The sequence below is a fragment of the Sarcophilus harrisii genome, chromosome 3, assembly GCF_902635505.1.
Source record: "Sarcophilus harrisii chromosome 3, mSarHar1.11, whole genome shotgun sequence".
In the NCBI taxonomy this organism is placed as follows: Eukaryota; Metazoa; Chordata; class Mammalia; order Dasyuromorphia; family Dasyuridae; genus Sarcophilus; species Sarcophilus harrisii.
Window position 1 is genome coordinate 149,143,358 of NC_045428.1, and position 13,483 is coordinate 149,156,840.

Consider the following 13,483-nt stretch of genomic DNA (forward strand, 5'->3'; position numbering starts at 1 on the left):
TTATTTGCACTGTGATTTCATTTAAGGATCATATCCTTCAGCCACCGGCAGACACTTGTATGTCTTGATTGCAAAACGTACGGTCAGGAAGAAGGAAGCGCGCGAAGGATGTGATTATTCAGCCTGTCACAGTCACAAAGCCGCTGCGGACTCACCTTACCCGCGCTCCCCCCCAGTCACCCTGCACCTTAGCGCCCTGCTCTGTGCCCAGGGGTGATAACGGAGCCTGTGCGCGCGCTCTGGCTGGCGCCCGCGGGAGGCGCGGAGTCAGGGCGCTCTGGGGGGTCCCGAATCCCCGGGGGCGGGGGCGGTTCCCCCGGCACCGCGGCCTCCGCAGCGCAAAGAGCGCGGTTAGCGGGACGGTTGTGTTTGTTTCCCCGGAATATCGGCCTGAGCTTCGGAGGCCCTTCCTCCCGGAAGCTGGGGAAGCCTTTTGTCTGCGTGACTGATGCCGGCCACGGCCCCGTCCTCAGGCAGGCGCGAGGCTGGGGGTGTGAGACAGAGATCTGCTGCCACCTGCCGGCGCGGGGCCCTCACGGCCGCCAGGCCCGCCCGAGCTCCCCGAGGGGCTCTGTCCTTCAGGAATAAGTGCTTAAGTGGGGAGGCAGAAAGGGAAATTGTGACCTGTTAGATGTGTATGCTCCAGCTTATGCTATTTAATTATGTGGTCGTGTTCTGCTAATCGCTTCTTTGCGTGTGACTTCGGAGCGGACATCTTTCTCCCCGCCCCAACTATTTTTAGATAATGGTTTTTTAACGACGTATTTCGAATACAGTGTTTCATATTTTGCATATGTGATTAAATTGTATCTAAGAGCAGTGTCTAGTGAAGATGTTTTTATCGGGGTACACTTCAGACTTGTAAAAGCTGGAGGGAAAATGGTTTCGACTTAATAAAATTCATGAAGAAACTCTACAACTTGTTTTTTGTTTTCCTTTAAGTATAAGGTGTATGTCTTAACCGAGCTTGCCGCAAAGTTGAACACGTTTATGCTGGAGAAAGTAGCAGAGGACACAAGCAGTATTTTGAGGTCGCCAATGCCTGGAGTGATGGTAGCAGTCTCCGTGAAGCCAGGAGACATGGTAAGTGATATGACTTTTAAATATGGGCTGTATTGTAAGCTCCTCTCGTCAAATTGCCTTCACAGCATCTCTGAAAGCACAAATCGGCCTTTCCAGGGCTTTCATTAGTCGTTAAAGTAGATTACAGTTCTGACCATATGCATTGACTGTTTCTTTACATCAGTTATACTCTCAGAAAACACATTTTTGAGTGCCTAAGAAATCCTTTGTGAGCGGAATAAAAATTAGGCCAGATTTATTCTGTTGTGGTTAAGAGAAAATTTGGCTTTTAGTAGCATTTTTCTTTAAAATATTTCCATTTAATATCTCGAGTGCACTCAGGGCTTTAGCAATACCTCTGAAAAGAAATTCTCTCAAGGAGAAGCTTTTTCTTGGCATAAGGAATAAGGAGCTAATTGGGAAAAAGAAAAGCAAAACCACACACACACACACACACACACACACACACACAAAATACATCTTTACATACAGAATTTAAGGATAAATTCCATGTTGAGTTCATCTTGAAGTTCAATTTCGTAATATTGAAGCACAAAGAATAGTTTCTTACTTAATTGTTAAGAGCTTAATCTCTAAGAATAAGATTGAGCTCCAGCTTTTAGTAGGAGTGTATTGAATCAACAGATCAGGTTAGTAGCAACGTTCCAATACCTCTTACAAAACTCTATCAATCAGTTAAAAAAAGAAAATAATCTTTGACTGTAATCACATATCTTATAAAAGTTTTCTGATTGGTTTAAGGGTAAGATGGAAAAAATATAATAACACCCTTTCTGGATATTCTTTATTGAACTCTTTTATATTTTAATTAAGCCAGAAGTTGACATAATTTCTTTAAGAGATGAACTGAATTTTATTAATATAAATGAAATGACAAATGCCAATACTAGCAGTGACTAGTCTACATTTTTTAGAAATGGTGTATCAAAAAAGCATTTGTAAGCAGTGAAGGTTAGGACAGAAACAAACTGTCAGAACTGAAATTAGCATAGGAGGTAGAAAAATGACTCATAAAATAATTCACCTTAGAAGACAGAATGTATAACTCCTAACATTTTTATAAAGGAAAAAAAAAAAGATGTAAAATGACCAAGTAATGTTGAATTAACTCTCAGTTTTGTTTTATACTCACTGGCAAAAATCAGGTATTCAGATTTTGTGATTTGGATTTGGAACATGCAATAAAAAAGATAAGTAGAGGCTATTGATTTTTTTATACAGCTTACTCATTATTCTTGGTCCTGAAGGTATAGAATCATGAGAAGCTAGATCTTTGGCTATAGAATTCAGAAATCCCCCAAAACATAATCAGAGGAAACCCACAAACTTCTGGTAAAGTGGAATACGAGGGGATTTTAAAAAATTTATTCTTGTTCAGTTTTTTTGCTGGAGGCATGGAACTGCAAGACATGTGAACAACATAATATTTGTTCCTGCAACTTGAACTTGTCAGTACTAATTACAAAAGAGATAGGTTCTTTAAAAAGGATTTAACTTAAATCCTTCCTTTTCCAGAACCTGTGTCAAAACCTGCAGAAATGAGGTAGCATTAGCTATCTGGGTTAAATAAATGGTGGGATAAAATGATTCACATTTCAAGTCATGGCTGTCCATCAGAACAGCTTCCTTAACTATAGCTGCTGAAATGGTAGCAAATCACTAGAATACATCCAACAATGCAGACTTTTTTTTTCACTCTACCGTTTCCTCAGATTCTAATTTCTACATTGATTCAAAATGGAAATCAATGACATATTTTATATTTATTTGTGAATTATTTATTATATAAAAAAGGGGAGGAGCAAGATAACGTTCTTTGACTGTTCAAGTTGTTAACTAGTTATCTCTATTTTTTAAAGGCGAAACCCATATAAATGTAGGTTTTCAAGACTGGTATAGCCCAATAACTGTCAAACATATTATTTTACAGAAATTATCAGGTGAGAATTATTCCTTAGAGTTGCTTCAAGGATTTCCTTCTGAGCCATGTGAACACTTCTCATATGCTTTGAGCTAGAATTCTTAAACCATCCAGGTAAAGCATATGTTTGCTTTGGTTCTCCTATTTCCAAAGCTAACTGTGGTCCCTCCCCTAATGCTTTTCACACTTTGTACCACTATGTTTGGATAAACTGGTATAAGTTGTTGCTATTTGTGAAACTTAGACTGCTACAGAAGTTAGGGAAGGTTTTTAATCCATTAGTTCTCATCAATTTGGAATCTTAAATCTTTTCTGAAGAACCATTAAAAGGCAAGAAATCCTCTATTTGCCTAAAGGCCTTAGTCTTACTTTATTGCTTCTCTAGAAAACTAGTGCTCCCCACCATAGTTTTTTTTCCAGTTTTTGGCCATCATCTACTTGCAAGGAAACTTGGGCTTTTCATAAAAGTTGGTTGGGGGGGGGGCGGGTGGAATGGGGGAACAGGAGTAGTGTCTCAGAGAAATCCAAATAGAAAGTTTCACTTGACTTTTAAAATCCTGAAACAGTAAAAGTAGAAACTTAGAACATCAAAACAAAAGTAAAATACTGAATTTTGTTTTGAATCTCTAGTTATTTCAAGGTGACCAAGTACAATTGGAAATCTGCAGCATATATTTAAAATTCTGGGAATTAAGTTGTTTGAAATGCAGGTTCCCTTTTCTTAAGCATAAAGGAGAAATTTAATATAATTAGGAACATTTTGTTTTAGGCTTCACTTTGTGTGGCTTCCTTAAAGTTCTCCAAAATAGATTTCTTTCCATTTTATATTTAATGTGATGGTTATTTCCTTTTTTAATGACCTTCACTTTTTTTTTTTCATGTAGCTGACAAACCAACTTTGTCTTTTGTGTATAATTATTTACCATCTGGAAATAGGTATTAGTGAATCCGATGCTAGTTAGTAGATTGGGGGTGGATGAGTATTTTCAAAGAAAATAATTCCAAACTTAATTCAGAAGGAAATTGAATATTTAATAGTCCATTATCATACAGACTGGAGTAAGAAAGTAATATTTGCCATATATAAAGAAACCTTTTTCAGTGACTGATTTCAGTATAAGTTTCTACACATTTAACAGCATGCTGAACCTAAAAACCTTGATATACTGATTAAAGCTACCATTATTTCTTATAACTAGCATTTTCTGATAGGTGTAACTTTTCTATCATGTCTTTTAACTTAATTTTTTTTTTCTTCCGTTAAAACTCTGGATGAATGTTTTTCCTTCTCCACATTGCCACGTGACTGGGACTGATGAACTTATTGTACAATTTTTGTTTTGACTTTGAAATGTAAAAGAAAGTGAGCGTGAACCCTTTTGTTTTGTCAGCCCTTTGCTTCTCCTGGTGTCAGGAAAAAAAAAAACCAGAAAACCCCAAGGGGGAATTTTAGCATTGTATTTAATTCAAGTCCTTCCTGGTAGTGTTTAGATTCAGTAATCATCTCAGATTTGCATTGAAAATATTCATCTCATCTTTAAAAAGAAGGCCTGCAAAGGGCTGTCTTCAATTTACAATCAGGGGATAACTTTTTTTTCTCTAAGGAAAATAGAAGCAAAGTTCTTTATTACTTTATAAACTCAGGTAAAATAACAGGCTGGCAAAAGGTACCTGTTGCTTCTCATGGCATCTACTTTGGTTACAGATTTTGTTTTCCTATCGCCCGCTGCATATTCTACTTTGGCAGCACCTACCAGAAAGTGTGGCTGTCGGGCTGAGATGGTGAAGAACGCCACTGTAAGGGAACTGGCATTTAAAGGCAGGCACTCTTAGTTACTGAAGATTCTAGCTGATAATTTTCTTAGGTGGTTTGCTGTTTTGTGGATCACACAAGTAACAAAACTGCCCTGGGGGCGAGTTATTGCCCCCATTTGACTGCTTCCTATTGACCTCTGCTCCTTCCAAGATAGTGTAAGCCTTCTAAGATACTTGAAACCTGTATTTGGGAAACATAGGAGCTCCATTTCAGAATATAGACCTTGTATTTCTTTTTCTCTCCAAATTATTTGTTCATAGCTTAATTTTAAAGAGTGATGAATAAGAGGCATTTGATTTTTCAGCTTTTGAAAGAGATAGTACTGAGCCAGATTCAAAAGCTCTTTGATTATTAGATATTTGGAGAATCGTAAGGTTAGATTTGACACTGCTGACAAGTGGACTTATGTAACATAACCATTAGATATTGTCTCTAACCTTGCTTGGGGAATGGGGTGGGTAGTTTTGACTTAGCCTAGGAACTAGCTTGATGATTTGAAAGGTTTTTTGATCTCTGATGCTGGTTCCCATTCAAAAAGTGATTGCACTATTTAATTATTTTACAATGAAAGTTGTTCATGCCCCTTACATGTTCCCTAATCTCAACTACACCTCAAAATACATATGAGGGCATAAACAAGTATGCATTTCTGTTTTCTGCTTGCAGCAATACTTTTAATCTTTGGACTTTTTAAAATGTATATATTCTGTTGAATCTCAGAGCAATCCATCAGCATTCAAGTTTTGTTTACTGGGAAGAAATCTGTTTTGTAAGAAAATGATTTTGTTATTTTTTTGCCTTTAAAGGTAAGATCTATTTAAGGCAAGTAACCCTTGTTTCAAACTCAGACCATTTTGAAGATGGCCATTTTAAGTCTTACTAAGACAAAATAGCCTTTGTTGTCTTTACGCTCAAAAAAGTATCAATCCACTGAAAGTTACATCTACAAAGGACACATATGTAAACACATAGCAACCAAAATGATTTCTAAAATCAGAGTGACACCAGAAAATTCATTTCAAGTAGCTTGTGTTTTAAATTATTTCTCTTTGCATTTATAGACATTGTCTCCAAAAGGCATGGTTGGGAAAGAAGGCAGTGAAGAATAAATTATTTTTATAATTTTAAGAAAGTTTGAGAAAAAAATGTACTTGAACATTAGATTTATAACTCCTTCCCTCACCCCCCACTCCACTGTAACCTGCCAGCAAATCAAGTGCATTGAAAATAGTGGAGACCAGACAAGTACCTGGGTTTAGAGGCCATTCAGTTTCATGCATGTTAACCCAATGCCTACTCTGTGTGAGAAATTGTGTTTGTGTGTGTTATAGAGGTTATACAGAAATAATGGGAGCAAGTGTCAGATCTTTTGGATGCTCTCTGAATGAGTCAATCCATGGATGAAGCCCACTTAAGGACTTGGTAACCCCAAGACAGTACTAAATCTGCACCTTCTTTCTAAGCCTGCATTCTCTCTTCCTTTGTAATTTGGTGATGGTTTCATCGTTACTTAAATATAGCCAAAAGTCCCTGTGGTCTCTCTCTTTCCCCAAATGCCTAAATATGTTGGGATGTGAATACACATTTCTTCTTTGGGAAATATAAAGGGATATTTACCAGTCTACCTTCCAGACTCAGAAAGAAGTTATTAAAATCAAATCCTAGCAGTTCTTTTTAACTAAATCTGAGATGCCTTTTTCCTTGTGGCTGTTAACTGTGCCTTTCTTCAGATCTGAGGGCCTTAAAATGCATTGCATTCAAGCACCTGTGTTCTAAATAGAACAGTCTTAAAAAATGTAATTGAAGGATTTTCACTTTTGTAGAAGAATCAGCAGGGTTGATATTGATCCATCTTTTTAGGGAGCCACAGTGCACCAGAAGGTGATACTGTAGGAGGGCCCTGTAAGCCCTCAGAGCCTTCTGTCTAATTTGGCAGAAAAACACAGAATGTAGGACAACAAAAGAAGGCTCCCTTTTCCATTAAAAAAAAAAAAAAAAAAACTCCATCCCACTCACCCCTCTTCCCCAAAAAGGGGGCTTAATTTTTCAGCTGCACACAGTGATTTGGTGCTCACTCTTGCATTGAAACAGTTGCTGTCTGAACAGGCAGGAAACAGTTTTCTTTTAATTGCTGAAATCATTCGGAAGTGCTTCATGCCCTGCTTCTATACAGCAGATGCTGTGCATTAATTGGCCTGCGTAGAAGTGACCCAGGGTTCCTTGCAGCGGGCCCAATTTTAGGCAGAGGGTTTAAATAGCTTATTTATTATTTTGTATAATCTGGCGTACATTATGTGCGCCTGCACGTGTTGTATTTCATGGTCTGCAGTTTCTAATGTCATGTGGGTTTCAAAACCTGTGTTTCTCTGGTAATGTACTAGCAGCAGGTAAGCTCAAAATACCATCCATCAGGAGCTAATTTTTTATCCAGATACTCCAATGACTGATGAACCTGTCTTTTGTATGAATGTTTAGCACAGTGGAAAGCCATATGCCACTGGCACAGTTTCCTATGCATTCTTTACAGTTGCTAGAGGCTCAGTCTTTAAAAACTATACATTTCAGTGTCATTTGTGTCCCCTCTCCCATATTTGACAGAACATCTTCTAAAACGACACTAGTTTTAGACAACAAAAACGGGTTGTGTCTTTCTTAAAGGAAATATGAATCTCGTAATCCTTTTCTTTATCAGAAATATTATTGCACACTCTTAATAGGAAACCTTGTTTTGTTACTCCCCGTCTGTTCAAAACAGACCTTAGCCCATTAGAAGGGCCTCCCTTGTGTGGGAAGACCACAGCTGTTACTGTAAATCTCATCCAGTAACTGTATCACCCCCATTTTGTGGCTCTGAAGGATGAAATTGAGAAATGGAATACTGTGCAGTCATCCTTTACATCTCCAATTTTAGGCCTTTGCCATCATTTTCATGCTTTTATTCCAAATCAAATAACATTAGTGAGCTACACCACCTTCTGATGAATGAATATCTGCTCTTGAAAGCAGACTTTAAAGTCCTCATTTTGGGGGAGCTTCCTTTTCTACTTGCTCGAGATCTTTTTTTTTTTTTTTTCCTTCTCCTTTCTCTTCATACCGACATTATCTTTGAGTTCATAAGATACTTGTAGTCAGGAAGGACACACGTTGTCACCAGACTGGCCATCCTTTGTGAATTTTCAGCAGGAATGTAGGAATAAGCTAAGTTCACAAACAGCCTGAGTGTATTTGTTTCTTTAAATCTTTGCAAAAGAAGTGACTATAACATCATATGAAGGATATTGGGGGCTTTAATCAGGAATAAGAAGTAGTTTAAATCATTAGCACAACAAAGCAAACTATAAGCTTGAAGATAAAAGTCTCTGGGGAAAGAGTCCTCTGAAAATAAATGGGACTTGATAGATTTCCATATCATTTATAACTTCCCTTAATTACACTTGGAAGACTTGCCAGTAAAACTGGAAAATTGGCAGCCTATATCCATTATAGTAATTTTGCCGACCATGGCAAGCAGCTGGCTTTACTGGATTTTATTTCCCATCACTCACAATTAATCATCAGCTGGAGATGTCTGAAACTCTTCAGAATGGAGCAATACTGTGTGACATTTGGGCCTCCTTAAAATGCTAAAATCTGCTGAGTAAATGGGCCGAGTTTTCCTTCAAGCTAACTCATTTTGGTACAAGGCAGACTGCTGCTAAATGAGTGCCACTTTGATAATCGGATGCGAATGTGAACCTTGACCCTGTGTCAAAGGAGAGGATGCAATAAGCTGGATGAAAGATACAGGATTCAAGTCTACAAACTTTACACCAATTAGACAGGGAGTGGAGAAATACATCAGACTGACTGGGTTCATCAAAAAGACTTCTGGGGCTTGTGACTATTCTGTAAGCCTAACACTGAGGATGTCCTGTCACAATCAGTAAGTCTTTAGCAGATGCTTCACAAAAGTGTTAGAGAAGTGCACCTACCCACAAAAATCCTTTAGGCCTAGCACAGTACCCGCAGATTGACGGAAGCTCTCTTATTATACCTCTGAATTTTAAAGAGCCAACTTTGAGAGCACAATTAGTGCTCTGCCCTGGCTAAGGAAAAATCTCAAGGGTTATTCCTGGGCAAGTTTCTCAGGCCGCATACCCGGAGTTTTCCATCAGTCATGTAAAACCAGGAGGTTGCTGGGGGCATGTGGTTTGATGTGGTACAGATCTGGGGGAGGGGGATTGGTTGCTTTTTGTTTTTCACTTGGGGTACCGATATTAACTGCACAAAACCAGCATAGCCACCAAGTTTTTGAGCTTTAAAGTTCAGACAGCAAGCTTAAGTTGTTTCAGTTTTGTCTCAGAACTGTGGTAACTGATGACACAGAACATCCCAGTAAAGCATTACAGAGCCAATTCAAGGAAAACCCAATTATCGTTGCAGTCATTTTTAGGTTAGCTTTAGTAGATTTGTATATTTAGATTGTGTTCAGTTGCATTAAGTTAATGCAGTATTCATTTGGTTACCTAAAGCAGATTTTTGATGGGTGAAGTACTTTGAAATTGGATCAAATCAGATCATAACTGTCATTGTGCTCTATGTAGAAACATACACAATTTAATGATTTTTAAATTGTCTTATTGTTTCCATGAGCAGTAGGGACAATTTTTAGTGTTGTTTTGAGTGACATGATTGAAAACAGACTAAAAAGTCTTGTTAGTCTTGATGACTAAAGGCTAAATAATCTACAAAGGGTAAAAGATGAAGACAGTTATAAAGTCAAAAATCAGAAAGAAGCCTAGTGAATTAAAGAGCAATAACATGTTAATTCTTAGAATGTCTTATAGCAGAAAGGAAAATAACCTAATGGTTAGGCAAAAAAAGAAAAAAATCATCATTTGTCATACCGAGAGTTATTCTCTGAAATAATTTTAAGCCCAGGGTCCCAACACCAAGAGAAAATGTTTTTACTTGAGTAATGTCTTACTCCCACTGATTGTTATTGGGTAACTCAGTGCTATTTTAAAAATTAATGCACCACCAAGCATTCTGTAGCTTTCTAAATTTCATGTTTCTTGAAATTTGCCCCATTGAAAACACATCAATTAAAATAGTGTTGACTCAACCTCAAGTCCTTGACTCTGTGTCCCCTACTGCCATGACATCTTGTGCAACTGTCTATTATTATTGCCATCTGCACGTGCAAACACATATAGTAGAATAAAGAGTGGCAGTTTTAATGTTTGGGAGTTATTTTGGATTTGTCATTTAGGCATCAGTATAGGAATATATTTTATCTCTTCTTTTTAAGCCAGGTGAAATTTTATGGGGCCCTGATAGGGAGTTGATTTTGCCCTTCTTGTTCCCAGTTTTAGCAAGTGATTTAATATAAAATCCACATGAAGAAGCAGGACTCTCTGGTATCTGACAAATTCATAGTGATGGGAAGGACAAAGCTACTGGAGAAGAGGATAAAGAGCAGTTCAAGAAAGGAAATTAGATCTGGTATAAGGTGGCTAGAAGAAGCTGCAGGAGAAGGGACTAATGTAAGAAAGAAGGATATAGAGCCAGCAGAGAGAGTGAGTGATTTGGCAGAGCGAAGAGAATTATTGCTTCATACACACAGGTAGAGCTGATACTACATTAGCTGAAAGGTTCAGGTATGATGCCCTGGGAGAGCATAGACTCTGAAGTTAAAGAACCTGAGTTCTCTGACAATACTTTTGTCACCTTTGGTCTCTTCATCTCCCTGGGTATATTTCCTCATCTGTAAAATAAGAGTTTAGACTAGATGGCCTCTGAGGCGCTTTCCAGCTCTGAAGCTAGGATCTTATATATATGTGAAGCATTTGGCAGACTAAATCCATCTCTCTCTTCATGTGAGTCCATAGTTGAAGTTGAGTGACTCATTTGGGACATAATTATCCTTATTGTTTCCTATTTTTCCTTTTACTACTATTCAGACTTCTGATTTCTGTAGTTTTCTTTTCCAGTGTTTTTTGGAATCTATATGTAGGGTACGGTTCTAACCTTTCTGGGGTTGTATTGTATTTAACTTCAGTTCTATTCCCTGTCTCGACTTACACAGTAATTCGTCAAAGAACCCACCATTTTGTCGCCTGTAACTGGCATCACTGTATTTCCTCTGAGCTGCCTCTATTCCTGTCCCTCTGGATGAGGAAGAAAATCCTCAGAAGCTGGTGAGACACTCACCATGGAATTCAGATGCCAGGTGAAAATGAATCAAAAAGGGCAGCTCACAGAATGTTTCAAAGACCAGCTCTCCAGCACAGTGTCTCTCCTCAGTGCCAGCACTGAAGCTTTGGCATCTCAGCTCTTCCTATATTTTTGTGCCAGAAAAAAACAACTCACCACCTGAACAACAGAGGAAAGGAATACATAGGGTTCCCAGGCACTTATGGCTGCCAGTAAGACAGCTTGTACCACGGGTGGGGGGGTGAGGTGGGGGTGGGGATGGGGACTTTGAGTCCCTGTAGATCATCTGGGGATTTCAGGAAAGAATATTCTCCAGGCACTTCTTCAAGCATTGGACAAAACCAAACCACGCCAAAGAGGGGTGAATAAACAACCTGGTACGCACAACCGGACCCCTTTCCCCACACCGCCTTTTCCACTTTCGTTTTTTGAAGAGCTAGGATCTTCAGTTATAAAGATAAGGCCTTTCCTTTTACAAAGTAAGGAGGGAAAAATCCAACCCAACCAGTCAGTGTTTGTCAGTAAGGGGCAAGGGGCTTTTAGTGACAGCTGATTCCTAGATGGCAGCTCTTCAACACCAGTGGGTCATACATGGCCCGGCCTGAGCATACTTCATGTCAGAATGCAAACAAATGCAGAAATTACCCTTTAACATCGGGCTCTGAGAGCCTTGGGCAGGATGAAGGAGGAGCCTTCCTCCAGTGCACAGGACCCCATGCTTCCCTCTGAACAGGTGTAGTGAGCTGCTGGGTAGAGCGGGTGTGCCAGTCAAAGGCTTGTAGCAAAAGCCCCAGTCTTTGCCTAAGGCCCCCAGATTTGTGGTTTTCAAGTGAAGACTTTCAAATGGTATAAAACAAATCTTTAGGTCGTAGTGGAGATGCTACCACCAGATTCACCACTGTGAGGATGTGTCTGAATCAACTTTCAATTTGTAAAACAAATGAGTTTTTTCTTATTTCTTGTTTGTTCCCTACTGAAGGCACCTGCTGTGCCATGGGTGAAAATCCCTGCCTCTTCCCAAAACACTTGTTGATAACTTTACTGTGAAGTGTAACTACTAATAACATTTACATAGCACTTGCTATGTGGCAGACACTGTATTAAGCACTTTACAATTATTGTCACATTTGTTCCTTAAAACAACCCTGGTGCTATTGTTATCCATTGTATAATTGAGGATATTGAGTTAGTTAAACAGAGGTTAAATGATTTGGATAAGGCTAAGGTCTGAAGTAGAATTTGAACTCAGGTCTTCCTGACTCCAGATCTGGCACTCCATCCACTGGGCCACATTCTAAGAAAAAGATTCTACAGAATTGAAATCGTGTTAAACATTAAAACTAACATACATATATATGTAATTTTTTTTTCCTTAGGTGTCTGAAGGTCAGGAGATTTGTGTGATTGAAGCTATGAAAATGCAGAACAGTATGAGTGCAGGGAAAACTGGCAAGGTAAGATTCCCCCAGCCATTGATCTTATGAAAACTTGTGGTCTCAAGGGTGCCAACGAAAAATGAGTTTGCAAATTAGAATCATAGAACTAGAACGGGGCCGTGTAAATAAAGTCAATCTTTCTAGTTCATTTCCTCTATTTATGGAAAAACTGAAGGAGACCAACTTATGTAAGTAGTACAGCTACTGCCTGGTTCAGCATTAGACAAGATTTTCTCACTGAAATCTAGTATTTTTTTTTTTTTTTTTAAGCATACCATGAGGCATGACAGTTAAATTGGACTAAAATTTAAATCAGTTCTATCCTTTTCCCTCCCAAAAGAAGATCTGAATATTCAGGTAGCAAAAGGAACAGTGGTTCTTAATTTTAATGTCTTTCAGATTGAGGGATCTTTAATTTTTAATGTTTACATCTGTCTTGGAGACAATTGTCTGACACTTAGGTGACACAGCAGGGAATGGTTTTACAGATTGCAAAAATTAATGTGAATCGTTCCTCACAATAATTTCTTCATAAAGAGAACAATTCAATTTTGAATCAAGTAGTGAAAGTGCTGAAGTCCCTGAATACACATCAGTACTTAGCAATTTAGCAAAGGTATTGGCATTACTATGGCGGACAGATTCTGTGTTCTCAGAGTCTCTTTGTAGGTCACAAATACTAACAGATCCTACTAAGATGTAAAAACATTTGACTTTGTCCTGGTGATAAGCTGTATATGTGAGTTGTCTAAAACCAAGTGTAGGGGAAACTAGCTAAAGAATGGCCACAAGAAGGTGAAATTGTTGGCCATAGCAATTCTCAAAGACTAAATTAATTATAGAGGGACACAGTTTGCCAGGGAGGGGATCACTACCCTAACAAAAGATAACAGAGTTTTAAGTTTCATTCACACCTAGAGAAAACATTTGACTGAGTTACTCTTAAGCTGCAGATGGTATAATTTGTAACCAAATAATATTTTCCAAGTACATTTGGGTATATTTCCAAGTGTACATTAAAAAATATTCAAA

At 38.5% G+C, this 13,483-nt stretch overlaps 1 protein-coding gene across 2 annotated transcripts in view; it reads left to right on the forward strand.

Moving 5' to 3' along the window:
• Positions 1-13,483, forward strand: part of PCCA (propionyl-CoA carboxylase subunit alpha) — a 447,428-nt gene that overhangs the window by 431,244 nt on the left and 2,701 nt on the right. For both annotated transcript variants that reach the window (XM_031958625.1, XM_031958626.1), the window contains 2 exons: positions 943-1,083; positions 12,392-12,469. In XM_031958625.1, the coding sequence (XP_031814485.1) occupies positions 943-1,083; positions 12,392-12,469 (219 nt within the window). The remainder of the gene's footprint in view (positions 1-942; positions 1,084-12,391; positions 12,470-13,483) is intronic.